Source organism: Panicum hallii, chromosome 4 (genome assembly GCF_002211085.1).
Source record: "Panicum hallii strain FIL2 chromosome 4, PHallii_v3.1, whole genome shotgun sequence".
In the NCBI taxonomy this organism is placed as follows: Eukaryota; Viridiplantae; Streptophyta; class Magnoliopsida; order Poales; family Poaceae; genus Panicum; species Panicum hallii.
Genome location: NC_038045.1, coordinates 3,870,865 through 3,887,207, shown reverse-complemented (window position 1 = coordinate 3,887,207; position 16,343 = coordinate 3,870,865). Strand labels below are relative to the sequence as shown.

At 48.3% G+C, this 16,343-nt stretch overlaps 1 protein-coding gene across 1 annotated transcript; it reads right to left on the bottom strand.

Annotated features, from left to right (window-relative positions):
- Positions 1–13,749: 13,749 nt before the first annotated feature.
- On the bottom strand, positions 13,750–14,652 carry LOC112888355 (fasciclin-like arabinogalactan protein 14). Its single transcript, XM_025954559.1, has one exon. It carries the CDS (start codon positions 14,650–14,652, stop codon positions 13,798–13,800), a length of 855 nt encoding a protein of 284 aa, XP_025810344.1. The 3' UTR covers positions 13,750–13,797.
- Positions 14,653–16,343: the final 1,691 nt, after the last annotated feature.

The following is a 16,343-nucleotide window of genomic DNA, read 5'->3' as shown; positions in this document are numbered from 1 at the left end:
CGATGCCTTTGTAAGTTTACCTGTCGTAATTTCAAAACATTTGCTAGTGGAGCAGACATCGGGCGGCTGATGTTAACCGAGCAGCAGTGGAGCCCTAAATGACTATAAATCAATCTAAATATATACTACTATTGGCCTCTCGGGCTATCTCTTTACCTAGTCTCCGCCGCCTCTCTCCACCTTCTTCCCGGAATCCACAAAACATTTCGAGTCGCTGCGCTCCATTCTCGAGAAAATTGCAATTATAGGACTCTAAATAATGCGCTTCACAGTTTTGCCATTTATAATGTTGATATCGTAGAATTGGGACTCCAAACATGTGCCTCTTGATTATTGTGCCATTTGGTGTATTTTCCCTCTTCTCTTTTTTCTTTTCAGGCATTTGGCGGGGTGAAATGACATTCTTGCCCCTCTGTATTGCATGGATCTGGATGACGCATTGTCTTCTCATCTTGTCACTGATCCATCGTCTGCTCATGTCCTAGCGACCGCCGCCTCCCGCGCCACGCCCCACCACCGCCCGCCGTCGCGCCACGCCATGGCCGAGGGCGGTGGCGCCCTAGACGCGCCCGCACCACGCCCAACACCGGCCTGGCCGCGCTCGCCATGGCCGAGGACGGCGGCGCCCTTGGCGTATCCGGTCTGGCCGCGCCGTTCGCGAGGTGGACAGCTCCACCCCCTGGAGTGCAACCGCCCTGGACACGCCCGCCATGGCCAAGAACGGCGGCGCCCTGGTTATTGTGCTTATAATTGTGCCCATATTATTTTTTTGCTTATTTTAATGTCCAGAATTTTTTTGCATAAAAATGATATGCACATTTTTCTCCAGCAGGCGGCGGCGGCCGGCAGCCAGCCAGCCTGCCTGCCTGGTCGCGGCGGCCGGGTCAAAAAAAAAAGGGGCCAGGAGTCAGCCTGCCTGAACAAACGAGACGTGGGTGCAACAAAAAGAGGAAGGGCAAGAAGGTCATTTCATCGTACCAAATACTTGAAAAGAAAAGAAAAAGAGAGAAAATACATCAAATGGCAGTATGATTAATAGACACACGTTTGAAGTCCTAATTTTATAATATCAACGTTACAAATGGCAAAACTGTAAAACATATTGTTTGGAGTCCTATGATGGGGATCGCCTTGGCTATGACCTGGCATCGGTCCAACCCGCAAAAGAGTATCTTGGAAAAATTGCTGGAGGCTAATGCTTGTAAAGAAGGTTTGAAGGAGCCAAGAAACAAGGGCTGCAAATAAGGCCTTAGGGCTTATTGTGTTCGTGTATTGCCTGATCCAATCCAGGCTTTCCTTTACTAGTGGTAAAGGGAAGAAGTATGTTCATGCTGGTCTGTACTAGTGTTTCGGCATCAGTTTATAGTAGATAAAAGCAGTTCTTATTGCAGCTATAGAATCAACTCTCGTCTATGATAAATATATTTTTCTTATGATAAAAGCAGTTTTTCTTATCGGTGTGATATTGCCTGCATCTTTGATACGGTGATATTCTGTGATTCCAAGCACTATTTTTTGATAAAAAAAATAATGATCACTTGAGTAATCTGTTATGAGCATGTCTAATACAAAGCATCCAAAATATGAGAAAGTGAGTTAAAGTAACATGATGCCAATCTTCTGATTGTTATTTTATTCCGCAATGCATATCATTGGGAGGTCAATGACATGTGGTCAGTGCCTAATTACTCCCTCCATTCTAAATTGTAGGTCGTTTCGGCAAATCTAGATACATAGTTTTTGCTATGTATCTAGATAAATATTATGTCAGATACATAGTAAAAATTATATATCTAGATTTGTCAAAACGAACTACAATTTGAAACGGAGGGAGCAGTAACAAACTGGTCCTTGCTGCATAGGAGCGAGACATGACCTTCATGGATTGGCTTCAAAGAAGCAACGCTCTGATATTAAGCATCTGTTATACTGAACATTTGCGATAATGAACCGAACCTTTGTACTTTCAGAAACTCAAAGACACCATCTTATTTACAATTAATGTTTCACCATGGTGCTGTCATTGATACAAAAATCATCTCAATCTTGCATCTTCCAGTATAAGCACTCCCACCAGCTCCATGTAACCTTTTCCCACTAATTTCCAGAAGTGATCCAATCTAAAACTCTACTCCCCTGGACATATTGTGAACAAATATATTTTTTCTTTAGGAAAAGAGAGCCATCTCAGCTTTCACAGAAAGTAAAACAACATAGGTTCCAAAATTCAAGATTTTTTTTATCTTAAAGACAAGAGACCCATCCCTCTGACCTCTGCAACTGAAATTGATGATATATCTATCGGGTTCTTGGATTTGTCAATAAACGCTGTTTCTGCATAAAATCCTCCCACACAAGATGCATGTGCTATTTGCCTCTGTATTGCTTTCAAGGCTACCCCAAGTGCAGATGTTGCCATTTCCCTGTGTACTCCTTTGGACAGAAACAACTGAATGGCCACTAAGATCATGTGCTGCTGTTCCAGATGTGGACAATGGAGACAGCACGTGCCCAGGTGTTCTGAACTTCTGATGTGCAGCATTGCCTCCTCCAGAATTGAACATTTGTAATGGATTTGTGTTATTGATGGTGCCATTCTCTGACATTGGCAGCAACAATGACAACCTGTTGTCATATCTACAGAACAACAAGTTTTTAGGACATAGCTTTAAAATAACTATCTGTATGTATAACTTTCTTCTGTAGAATGAGAAAAGAAAACACAACCTGAAGGTAAGTAATGCGATGCCACTAACAGGAAGAGCTGAAGAGATGGCCGTGGCCTGTAGCGGATTAATTGTTCAGGAAAGAAAACGAATCATGTTCATCATAATTTTAGTTCCCTGTAGCTTTGTCATGCATTGAACAGTAACTGAAATATGCCTGACATCAAACTGGAAAAAAAATTATATATGGTTGTAGAAGCTTACGCAGGACACATTTGGCACTAACAACTACAAAGCACAGACCAGAATGACTTGCACAATTTTTTTGAAAATAAATGGTAGGAGCTCTGCCTCTCATTTAAGATGAAATAGAGTTTTCCCACATTCAACTAAAGAACCTGAGTGCCTCAAGTGCATACGTCCCAGATTGCCTCTGTATTGATCTGGATAAAGAAACCACTGGATTATCCAAATTTTACTGAACAAGTTTTGGGGAATAGCTGGATATGTAAATTGAAGCAGCAAAGACGAACGTATACTGCAACCATTTGATGAGCTCAAAACAAAACAGTATATCGAAGCTAAAAGGCACAATTTTCTAGCTGTGAAGACTATGTTTCCATACAAAGGAATTAAGATGTTCAGCGCAAGAGCACAAGGAGGGCAGGGCTTATATGTAAATAAACAGGGACCTTACTGAAATATATTTGATCCAAATTAGGGATCTTTATGTAAAATATTATTTCTATATTTACATAAAACCCTCTATGATGTATTGCGATTAATAGTCATGATCCAAATTAGGAGGTTAAATGCGAAATATCAATTTGCTATTTTTATAAAGCCCCCTTATTTGTACAGGGTTCACTGCAATTTATATGGACCGGCGAGACGGCGCTGCTGTCAGCCGGCGTCGCGGTGCATCAGGCTCCTCCACCCATCGACAGGGCACGCGCAGCTGCGGCTCCGGCGCCGGCGCCGTGGCTACTCGCGCGCCGCTGCCTGCAACTTGCGGAGGCACCCTCGCCTCGGCGCCACCGCGCGCCACCATGGACAAGAACGAGAAGAAGGCAAGCGTCCGTCCTGCCCTCGTCACCATGGCTGCCCTCCACGGATGTGATCTCCGATGGAAATGGGGCAAATGGGTGGGTTCAGGCAGGGAAGCAACAAATCCTGCAGGTTGGCTGCAGGTTTGCTTAAGCATTCAGAATTCAGAAGTTCAGAGCAGCAACACGAATTCCTCACAAGCACCGAGTCGCCATCACAAATTACTCCAGGAGCAGAAGCAGCCACTGGTGCAGTGGTGCTCTACTCTGTTTGTTTGCTCCTGTACCTTTTTCCCGTCAAATCAAAGAAGTGCTCTGATCCTGAGCATCTGCTATACGTACTGAACGTATGCATGCATGCATTTCTGAGAAACTGACTGCTCAGGCACCGTCGCGAAAGAAAAAAAAACTCTTACCCGTGACCGCCCTGATACACAACGTGGAGTACCAAATTATCTGGCGCATTCCCATGAATGTCATTCGCTCGGGTAAACTAGACACGAGCTGCTTAGCACGATTGGATGTCAAATTTCGAAATCTCTCGTGGGCGACGGCCCTTGCACGCCGACGTCGCACCGGCCATCGCCTTGCCAACGTGTCCGTGGTCGGCTCCGGGTAAGTCTCGGAATCCTGAACCGTTCCAGACCTCAACGCCCCGGACTCCGATTCGGAGTGGCATTCTCGCTCGGCTCCGGGTAGGATCGGAACGCGAGGATCTCCACCCCTCAGCTTTCTCTATATCCTAGGGCAACGCAGGCCGCATATCCCAAATCGAGAACCCGAGTAATTCGATCCAATCGCTGGAAGCAGAGGAGAAAAGAAGCGAGACGGAATACGAAATCATGCATCCCCTGATGCAATCCTTCGCTCGGCTCCCCTGATGCAATCCTTCGCTCGGCACGGCGTTGGCCGCCGGCCGGCGACGGGGCGGCTGCAGCTCCGGGAAGAAGGGAGCGCTTCCGCTGGTTGAGCAGGAGGCGCGCGCCCAGATGCATGCGCCGGCGCCGGAGGAGGTCGCGCAGGTCCGCCCCCACGGGGGCCTGGTGGGTTTCACGATCGGTTGGAGCGGCCCCATGTTTGGTATCTTCATCGCTCACATCGCCCTCAAGTTTAAGCCGCCTCCGAAGACTCTAGAGGAACTTTGGTTAGAGGCTCTTCTCCGGGAACAAGAGTCTGAGGCAAATGTAGGCTCATGTCCGTGTCCTGGTGCTGCTGCCTCTTCCTCGTTAGTACTTGTTAGGAAACTTGGAGCAAGAGTGTGTTTTTTTTCTGTCAGGGCTTTACTACTCTTCTTGGTACTAGAAGAAAGAAGAGTATTGATGTCCAGTGTGTTCATGTCGGCATTGTAACATCTTTGCAGCTTGTCTTATGAATAAAAGAATTGTTTATCACAGATAGATGACTCCTTGATGATGAAATGTGTTTACAAACCACCTTTTCTTGATGGGCACTAAGCTTGCATCTATGATGAAGTTTGTCGATTCTAAGCTTTGTTTGTGGTGTAATAAAATGGCAGTTACAAACGATTGCTTCAGTGATATATTGTGGATGCCCCGTATCTGGTACAAAGTACCAAAAATCTGGGAAATGTGAGTTACTTAATATTCTTTATGTATGTATATGTATTTTGTCTATATTCAGTCAGACAATTTGGTTAACTCTTACATAACTGTTGTGTTCTGTTGATATGGGTAAACAGTTTCTTTTACATATTGGAGAGACCATGGGGGAGCAGTACATGTTATTCGGAAACTTGGCTTCACTCTTTCTGTTGCTGTGGATAGGAGGGTGAGGAAGTGGTGCATTTGTTCTATAGCCCTGTGTTTTTTTTCGCAAAGCAGTGAGCTGCACACGAGTTTCATTTTCCATAGAATGCAAATATTGTATCTTCCTGTGACTAATTTTGGACAATATCTTCATATACCTGTGTAACTACTGGGAGCTGTTGGATGAATGTTTTAGTGAATGGTGGAGGCAGGTAGCAGGTACTGAAGTGCTGTCGACCATCTGCATGAGTGCCAAGTCAATATCGAGCTTTTTGTTACTTGGTTCAGTCTGTTGGACAGTCCTGATCTGCTAGCTACACCTCGTTCCAGTAACGGTGCCAGTGCAAAGATGGTGGTCAGACAGTTCCAATAACTCTTGTGCTGTATTTTTTGTACAACATATGATGGGATACCTTATTACCTTGGCACTTTTTATGGGCTGATGCTGCATATACAATGTACAATGTAATTTTTTGGATGTGAAATACATATGCCGCGTCGTCTGTTTTCAGATACGGATTATGAAGGCTGTGTTTAAAAATATGATTGTTTCTCTGATATGAAATGTTCAGAATGTGAAAGTTTCATAATCTGAGGAGGTCAGAATGTGAAATCTAGCAGCATCAACTAAAATCCACATGCGTACACCATGACAGTTGCAGATAAAATCAGGACTTTTATGAAGGATGAACTACCCAGATGCAAAACAACAAATTACCATTCACCAAAAAAAGGTGATTTGATGCTTTACAGTAGGTATCGAAGGGGAAGAGCAGTAGCATTTCCTCAGTAGAACAGAGCACCCCGAGCTATACTACACCGCCCCCAAGCTGCTGCTTCAACCAGTAAACTCAAGAAACAAAGAAAAACATAGGTCCAAGAGTCGCAGCACCTGAACAAAGCATTGATGGGTTCTAATCTTCTATTGTATCTGAACAGAAGACGAGGGAGGAGCTGGCGGCGGCGTGGAGCGGGGAATCGGACCGAGTAGTTCAGAGACCTCACCTCACCAAACATGAGTTCCAGTTCCATGGTGCGGTGGCCGATCCGCCTGCAGCCACAGCGACAGTGCAACTGCAACGCCGACAGGAAGAGAATCATCACCACCCAGATGCAGCGCGAGGTGCGAGCCCTAGGATGGCACCATAATGTCAGCGGGGCGGGAGCGGGAATAGCGTCACGTTGGTTCACCAGTCACCAGCTGAATCCTATTCGTAATCAAGCTTTTCACTCCGTTTTGGTTCTTAATCTATTATTATCTCAGTGATGACGTGGATGAATTATTGGATTCCGAGTCTGGTACGGTGGTTCCCGTCCGATTCTCCTTGGATCGGAGTACTCTTTGCCCCATCTTCTTTCCTATATATACATATATGTTTGCCGCAGTCCCCACCTCCATCGCCGTACGGCTGTTCCAAATTTGCTGAGATCGACTGCTCGGCGTGCTTCACGGTCGATTAAGCCGGAAATCAGAGGCTCTCTGTCAAGAACCGCGAGTGAGAGTGAAACATCAACGGTGGATCATCGTGGGCCTTGAGCCATACATTCTTGTATTGGGCTGAGCCCGTGTACCGAGGCGGTAGCGATACTGTATAAATCGCATTTGACCCCGTCCTCTGAACTCTTTTGACGAAGTGAAACTCTGATCCCCTCCCGAACTCTGTCTTCCTCCCCGGTTCTCCCTCATCCTATCTACTGCTGTACATTTGGGCCGGGCTAAATGGGCCGGCACGCAGCCTGGTGATTTTGGTCCGGGCCAAAAGAGACCCGGCACGATAGATGATGGGCCAGGTCAGGCCCGAGAAAAGGCCGGGCCGTGCCATGGGCCGAGAAGACAGCCCGATGGGCGGCACGGCACGGCCCGATTAATTGCGGCCTGTCACAGCCCGATGGGCGGCACGGCCCTTTAAAAAGCACGGCCCATAAGGCACGGCACAACCCAATAAACCCGCGTGGCGTATTTAAGCCCCGACCGCCCCCCCCCCCCCCCCACTCGCCCAAAACCCTAACCATAACCTAATCCCGCCCCCCCTCACGGCCTCACCCCGCCCCCCAGCCTGCAGCGGCGCACCCGCACGCCCGGCCACCCGCGCCCCCCCACCCCCGGCGGCCCCGCCCCGCCCCCCGCGCCCCCTCGGCGGCCCCCCGCGCCCCCTGGATGGCTTCTTCATCGAGGTCGCGGGCCAACCCGAGCCTAGGGGATCGTCCTCCACCTCCTCCTGTACCCCGGTTTCGGCCGCCGCGGATGACGTTTATCGATGCCGATGCCGACAATGATCCGTCCAACATCGACCACGACCTTGCCGATGGATCCCCTCAGATTTCGCCGACCTCAGTGCCCTTGTCCACATCGACCCCGTCGTCCATGCCGACGCCATCACCGACGGCACCGTCTGCTACGGTGACCTCCGGCATGGCAGCGCAGCAGGGGTGGGGGAACAGGGGCAGGAGAAGGGCACGCACCTCGCACGTTTGGAACAACTTCGAGGAGATCTCTGAGGAGGTGAATGGTAAGAGGGTATGTTCTGGTGCTAAATGCACCCTCTGCAAGAAAGTTCTTACTGGTGTTTCTACTAATGGTACTGGTCATTTAATTAGGCATCTTGCTTCATGTAGTAAGAAGGCTGATCGTTTTGCAAGGTCTCAATCTGTGCTTCAGTTTAGTTCTGATGGTTCTCTTAGAAATTGGAAGTACAATGCTGAGTTTGCTCGTACTGAATTATATCGTATGATTGCTAGGTTAGATCTGCCTCTTGGCATTGGTGCATATAATGCTTTCGTTGATTATATCAAACGTGCTCATAATCCTAGGTTTGCCACTGTTTCTAGGCAAACAACCACTAGAGATGTTGCTAAGCTTTTCAATCAATCTCGTACTTTGCTTATGGACTATTTAAATGCATGTTCTTCTGTTGCAATTACATCTGATATTTGGAATGGTAATGCTAAGGAGGATTATCTTAGTGTGGTTGCTCATTTTGTTAATTCTAATTGGGAACTAGAGAAGATGTTGCTTGGCTTGCGTCTTATAGATTGTTCTCATTCTGGTTCTAATATTGCTGAGCGAATTGGTTTTATGCTTGATGAGTGGAAGTTGACTGATAAGATCTTCTCTTTTACTCTTGACAATGCATCTACTAATGCTAATGCCATGACTTCTTTGACTCTTAAATTCTCTGGATACATTGGTTCTGTTTTCTTGCATCAAAGATGTGCGTGTCATATTATAAACTTGATTGTTAAATCTGGTTTGAAGCGTTTGAAACCTTATCTTGAAGCATTCAGAACTGCCATATCTTTCTTGAATTCATCTAATCAAAGGATTGTTGCATACAAATCTTATTGTATTGCTATGGGTGTCCGTCCTAGAAAGTTTGGCTTGGACATGGATGTGAGATGGAACTCCACTTATCTCATGTTAAAGCACCTTCTCTGTTTTTATCCATACTCACTATAAGCAGGCTATGGGTCAGACCCTTCTCACTGAAGATCATTGGTATGTTGCTGAAACCCTGCTTTCATTTCTTGAATTGTTCTATGAGTCTACTGTTGAGATGTCTGGTGTTTATTATCCTACTGTTCCTATCATGTTGCATCATATTATTGAAATTGCTACTCATCTGAATAAATATGAGAATGATCCTTTGCTTATGGAGTCTATACTGCCTATGAAAGCTAAGTTGTTTAAGTACTGGAGGACTATTCCTATGTTGTATTCATTTGCTTTTATTCTTGACCCTAGGGCTAAGATTAGAGGCTTTCATAAGGCACTCTCACTTATTTCGCAGCTTACCAATCATGATTACTCTTGTTATTATGAATCTGTTCGTGTTGAGCTTTCTAAAGTGTTTGCTAAGTATGAGCAGAAATTTGGTAACATTTAGTCGCATCGTCAACCTCAAATTAATACCGCTGGAAAGAAGAGGAAAGTTTGGGGGAAGATTTTTGGTTCTGATGTAGGTGGTGGAGGTTCAGCCCTATCATCTTGTACTAATGCATCTGCTTCACCTTCACCTACATTTGCTACTGCTACAACCCCCCTGCTTGCCTCTCAGTCATCTGAGTTGTCATCATATCTTGATAGTGATCCTTTTTCTGATTTTGATGATGACTTCAACATTTTAAGCTGGTGGCATGATCACAGGCGCTTATACCCGGTACTATCTATCCTTGCTAAAGATATTATGACGGTTCCTGTGTCTACTATTAGTTCAGAATCTACCTTTTCTCTTGTTGGCAGGGTAATTGAAGAGCGGCGTCGAAGCTTGACATGCGAGATGGTGAAGATGCTTTCATGTTTGAAGGACTGGGAGCTTGGAGCATCTCGGCAGCAGCATGACTTGGAGAATGAGGAGCTTCTCTCTGGATTCGAGGACTTGTACATCAACGAAGCGCTGTCTTAAGCCCAAGTGAGAGTGGGTTGTCGGCTGTACACTTTTTCTTTCTAAGGTTTTCTCCTATAGTTGATATGAGTTTTTACTTAGAAAGGTTTTTAATGAGGCAGCCAAATATTAAGGCAACCCATAACTGAATTGGACAATTTGTATCACTTAAACTATTTGGTGATCTATTTTGGACGGTTTGATTGTGTATTTGTGTAATATTTTTTGGTTGAGTTGAGTGCTATATGTTTGAAATTTTCGATATACATCTTCTCTTCTGTTGTTTAAATAATTAAATCATGTGTTGGATGAGCGGGCTGTAAAGGCCCGACAGACCTAATGGGTCTAACGGGCTGTCATGCTAAATGGGCTGGCACGGCCCATTTAAGAGTGTACGGGCTGTGCCATGGGCCGAGAGGCCAGCCCGATGGGCGGCACGGCACGGCCCGTTAGTGTAAGCGTGCTGGGTCGGGCTGTCATTTTATACATTGGCACGGCCCATGTAAGAGTCGGGTCGGGCCGGCCCGCCCGGCCCGATGTACAGCTATAATTCTATCCCAAAGTAAGTGCTTTTGTTTTTACTAATTAACGGGTTCCACTGGTCATTGCCAAACGAGGTGACCACTTTTAGCAGTCGTATGGATCGGCTGTGATAGGATTCCCTGAGTTTAGCGAGGGAATCACGATTAACCCGAGTAATAAACATAAATGGCGACCCTGACTAAGTGGTAAAAATAGATGCTTTTACGTGTACGGAATATCTTATTTCGAGATATAGTTCCAAAATAATGGTTTAAACAAGAGAAACACCTAAAAGATCCTCAAAAAATCTTCTTGAATCAGGTACTAATTTATTTATAAATCATAATCCGGGCAGTCTTGTCATCTTTCTTCAGAGTTTTGGCGAAGCTCCCGGGACCCTCCGAAGGATTTGATATTCAAACGCGGAATGTTTGCTCTTCGGGTGCCACGGGCATTACCCATGGAGGGCTTCCTCAAATTATTCCTTCAAACTGAGAGTCTTCCTTCTACGAGTGGATTGTTCCCCAGCTTCTGGCTTGCGCTTCCGAGTTGTCTCCAGGTAGTCGAGAGGGAGTTGATAGTGGGTGGGGCTGTAGGCTTCCACTTCTTCACGCTCCTGCTGCCTAGTAATGATGACATTGCGGGCGTCCCGCCCAGCGTTGATGATGGTGCGAAGGTCGCCCGTGGAGGAGTCGTGTAGGTTGCCGCTCCCCTGCTAGTTCATCTCGACTGCGCAGTGCCTGTGTTTGGTGCGCTTCACATTGATGAGCCTACGGTGTTTCTTCTGCATATCATCTGCGTCTTCTACCTTGATGTTGTCTGGGAATTCACTATCCATCGTTACGTCCACGTCTTTGTCGAGTGGATCAAGGAGGTAGTCGTTGTAGTCATCTAGCTGGACCCGCTTTAAGCCTTCACAGTCCTCGCCGGTGTGAACCATGAAAACTTCTCGATTGGGCACGAAGTGTTTGGCACTCCGCGCCATCTGGCCCTCGTCTTTGTCGTCGAAAGGGAGGGGGTCTGCCTTCTTGAAAAGGGAGTTCGCCGGATCTGGTAATGGATCGTGGTGGACTTGATTTAAGAAACCTTGAGGGTTTCATGCCCTTCCGAGGTCCAAATTTGCCCGACCAATCTGATCCCCCTACCGGACTCCGGATCTTATGAGCAGCTGAATCCAAGTAGTTATCGGAAACAATAGCCCCCGACGCACGGTGGCTTCTCGTTCTCCGAGCGGTGGTAGATGATCCAAATCCTCTTCCAATATGGAGAGGGTCCTGGGTTGAACCGCCTCAAACCAATCTGGACATGGTTTGGGGTTTCAAGTTCGCCGATGGAGAGAGTGTGCGTTGCGTAAAAAGTAGACGGCGAAACGTAGCTTTGATCCGTGGGCGATTTGTCGATGAAGCCGACTAGTCGGAGCTGATTCCAACTGATTGTTGACCATACGGAGTTAGTCGCCGAATAGTTTAAGACTCGTTCCCAACTAGTTTCTAGTTGAGACGAGCAGTTGAAGTTGTCGTTGGCGTAGCCGATTTGTCGAAATAGTCGTAACTGCGGCGTGAGTCGAGTAGTCGAGGTCGTCGCTGCAGCGCATCGATGTCGTGACGCGAGGTGAAGTTGAGCGGAGTAGTCAAAATCTTCCGGCTCTGGGGTTGATACGCCGAAGGGTGGATTCTGCCACAAGGCGGGAGTCGTATTCGAGTAACTCGGAGGGCTCTAGACCCTTCCAGTACACGAAATGGCCTTGCGGCGTAGATGTTATGGTTAAACCCAAGTGATTACCCAAAAATCATTTGGGGTAATCATCGGGTTGCAAGTGGTTATCAAGAACTAGGGCCTCCCGCCAAGCGGTGGCTCCCTCGTCCTCGAGTCCCCCTCGGCTCCAACTTATAGTTGACGGGTACTCTTTGTTTGAGTCTGGATAGTTATAAAAAATGGAGGGCCCTCGACAAGCGGTGGCTCCCTCGTCTTGAATCTTGAGAAGACGATCCAAGTTCTCCTCCAAATCGGAGAGGGATTTGGATTGCGTAGCCTCCTCAGATCTGTTTGAATCCGATTCGAGTAGTCTTCGTGCAGCACGAGTTGAAGTCGTGTCGAAAATGGAGATCCTCTCAATCTGCCTGGCTAGATCGAGGAGCAGCAACTCGTCGAGGTTGTCGATGAACTCATCAAGTTCACTGCTTCGAGTTGGTGTAGAGGTCTTGGGCTTTCTGGAGTCGACTAGGTGGCTGTTGAAGCCACCCAAGCCGTTGGCGATGTAGATTCAGAAGCCAAAGACGAAAGTTGTGCCCTCGTCGAGCATGGTGCTGGTGAAGTTGAGAGATGCCATCGGGTTCTCCGGTGGATGCTTGATGAACACCTCTACCTGGCGCACCAGCTGTCGGTGTTTTACCGCCACGTCCACCGAGGGATACCCCTAAGGTGGTGAGTTTGTAGGTAAGGTGTCGCCGAGATCAGGAACCTGCAAGGAACACAAAATTTTAGACAGGTTCGGGCCCCGAGAGCGTAATACCCTACGTCCTATGCGGTTTGTATTGTCTTAGATGGTGATCGGATGATTTTCTGTTTGGAGGAGTTCCTATCCGCCCTTATATAGTCTGGGGGATAGGATTATATGAAAGTTCTAGTCGGATAGGAGCCCAGGAGTCCTACCCAACTACTTTTTGGGTAGTTTTCTACTGTATCCTATTAGTTTTAGTACTCATGAGTAGTTCTACTACGCTACGAGTAGTTACAGCTGGTGTAGTGCGTGCGTCATATCCCACCCCTTATCTCGCACCCCTTATCCTGTAAGATGTAGGCCATGTGTGCATTCCCGTGGGTCCGAATATGACATTTTGTGCTAACTAGTTTGAGTCATAGTTTGAGGCATAGGTTAAAATTTTAGAATTGCCTAATTCACTTCCTCCCCCTCTTACGTTACGAGCACCGATTCCCTTCACATTGGTTAGCCTAGTGTTCAATCTATCTGCAAGTTTATTGGAACAGAATCTATGTACCTCATTCCACCTGTTTCTTGAAAGCTTAAATCCATGCATGTCATTCTACGTAATCTATGCATCAAATAAAGTCTAGTGTGTTTGTGTCATTAGAGGTACTATTACTCTTATTGAGTTCTTGTTTTGTCATTAGAGGTACTTTAAGCATAACCTGTATTTTTTTTCATGTTTGCACTAACTTGTTACTAAATAAGAAGCGAAAAATATGAGTCCGGCGTCACATTTCAATTGGCATATATAATGGCAAAGAACAGTAACTGAGACACGTTTTTCCATGGAACGTGCAACTCTACTCTATGTCCAACAAGCATATAATAAGAAAACAACAAATAGAAAATGCAGCTAAAGGAATTAGCTAGGATGTGCGAAATCAGGCGATCATGCGGACAATGTCTTCCCGATCCGTCGCAATCAATCTACAAGTATCCGATCGAGCATGCCAATGCCATCCCCACGGCCGCACTAATCCACCAACGACTCGTCGCCTGCTGCGCCACATGGCCGTGCGACGACGGCGCCGGCGCTTCAGCAGCGTCCGGAGCCTCGCCGGCGTCGCCTTCCGAGGTCGGTAGCGCCGCCGGCGGCACCCGCGGCGACGTCGTCGGCGCGGGGCTCGGCGCGATCGACATCTGCCTCATCCTCGGCAGCATGAGCGGCGACGGCGGCCGCGGCCTGGTGACGACGCCCGGCGGCACGACGAAGTTGCTGATCTGGAGCACCGATATGTTGTAGGGCCTGGCGGTGACGGCCCTCTTGAGCGTGGCGCTCACCAGCGAGCCCGGCGCGGCCGAGACGAAGACGGCGCCGCCGCGGGGCGCGGCGGTGACGTTGAGGAACCCCGTGCGGTTCCGCGCGGTGCCCGTGGTCTGGAACAGCGTGGTGACCACGACGGGCTGGCCCCGCGCGGGCAGCGCCGCCAGCTTCGCCGCGTCGATGTAGTCGAGCACGACGTGGACGGACATGAGCTCGATGAGCGAGGCGCGCGCCAGCCGGTTGCTGCGGCGGAGGAGCCAGTCCACCGCGGAGTTGTCCGGGACGAGGACGGTGACGGAGTTCCGGCTGTTGATCTCGCGCGCAACGCGGGTCTTGGAGAGGAGCAGGTTGAAGAGCTTGAACTCCGGGTAGCGGGCGAGGATCTCCGTGACGTTGAAGGCGGCGGCGGCGCTGCCTGCCCGCGGCGCGGCCGCCGCCGCGACGGTGGCGGCGGCGGCGTCGCCGGCCGCGGGCAGGACGAGGAACAGGAGCACGAGCAAGGGGAGGTGAGGAGCCATGCCCGCGTGCACCGATGCACGTAGCCACGCACACACACTGGCAAGCACTGATGATAGGGCACGGTGCGTAGCATGCACGCTGGTAAATATAGAGAGGCACGGGCAGGTTCTGGGATCGACAGCGGCAGAGAAACTAGAGGACAGGAGGGGTTTAAGGTCTGGACAGTTCGAGTGGAGAGTGGTGATCTCGCTCTGACAGTCTGACCACTTCTTGAGGCGCTGGCATGGTGCATGCTCCCGGAAACACAGGAGCAACTTTGATCGTGGTAATGGTCAGGAACACTTGGAGAAGTGTAGGCCCTGTCTAGGAACCAGTAAGCACAAAAATATATTTTCTTTTTTTCTTGAAATCAAAATATTTTCTGCAAATTTCCGGAAATGCGTTCCAAACATGTCGTCTGACGGTGGTCAATCGGTGCGAGTGAAAATGGTCAGCTGCAGGATTGCCCTGTTTTGGGCTAAGAATCTAAATGGGCCTACGCAGGCCAGACGCGGATCCTGGCCCATTGGTTGGGCTGATGTAACACGCCGAACTTTCCTGTTCTTTCCATACAAAAAAAGGGAAATAAAATGGTGACAGAAATAAAATGGCCCATTGATTCCGCGCACCTCACCGGTCGCCCATTGTTTCGGCGTACAGTAACCTGGAGTGTCCATGGACAGGACGTATATATCTCCCCTGGAATCCAGCGACGGCAGTGCATGGCCGCGAACCCGTATCCACATGCCCCGACGACGCAACAACGGCCACACGGTATATAGTAGCATATATAAAACTTCAACCAAGCAAGAATCTTCTTCCGATCCAACGAAAAGAAACGATATCACACGCGCACCGCACCAGGTCACCAGACCCAGCCAGCCCTGCACGACGGCACCGTACCAAGCCGGCCGACATGGATGGGGGGAGGGGGGGGATGAGGTGCGTCGCGTCGGGCGGGGCCCCTGCGCGGAACCCTCCCCGCACGTGTCCGTCGGAAGGAGGCTGCAGCTCTCAGCTCGCACATGCTACCCATTGATCTGTCCGTCGCCGCCGCCGGTCATCGTCGCCGGCGGAGTCTGGAACGTCACGTCGCGGATGATGGAAACATGCACGCATGAGAGACGATGGATCATTGATGGATAGCATTGTCTGGCTATATATATATATTCTACACGCACTTATACCTACACATGTATTCTGATCTAACAAAAATAAATAAATATATATATATATATATGTATCTATGTATGTATTTTCTTATGATAGGAAGGCGGATAATGTAGTTTATGTGGGGAGGAGGGAGAGGAAACCCTGAAGCTAACTATGTGGTTAGGCGTACGTGGCAGGTTGTGATCCACGGGTTAATTCAACTCGTAGGCACTGGAACGTACTAATTGTGGCATCAGAAAGCTGGTATGATAGATGCTGCTGCCACGTGAGTGGCAGCATCGTCGACTATCGTTTATTAGCTATTGTTGGTGTCTAAGCATGCATGGCTGCTACTGCTGAACGGACATGTATGCACGCGTCCCAGGAGATCACCGGAGAGTATAGCTAGCAAAAGTCGTTCTAGTACCGCAAGCTAGCGTTTGACGAAAATGATTCGTGTCTGCTATAGGACTGATGATGAGCTTACGTGCGGATCAGCTACGTTTCCTGCATCACTGATACATATTCCAGACAGTGGCGGAGCCTGACCAGAGAATCA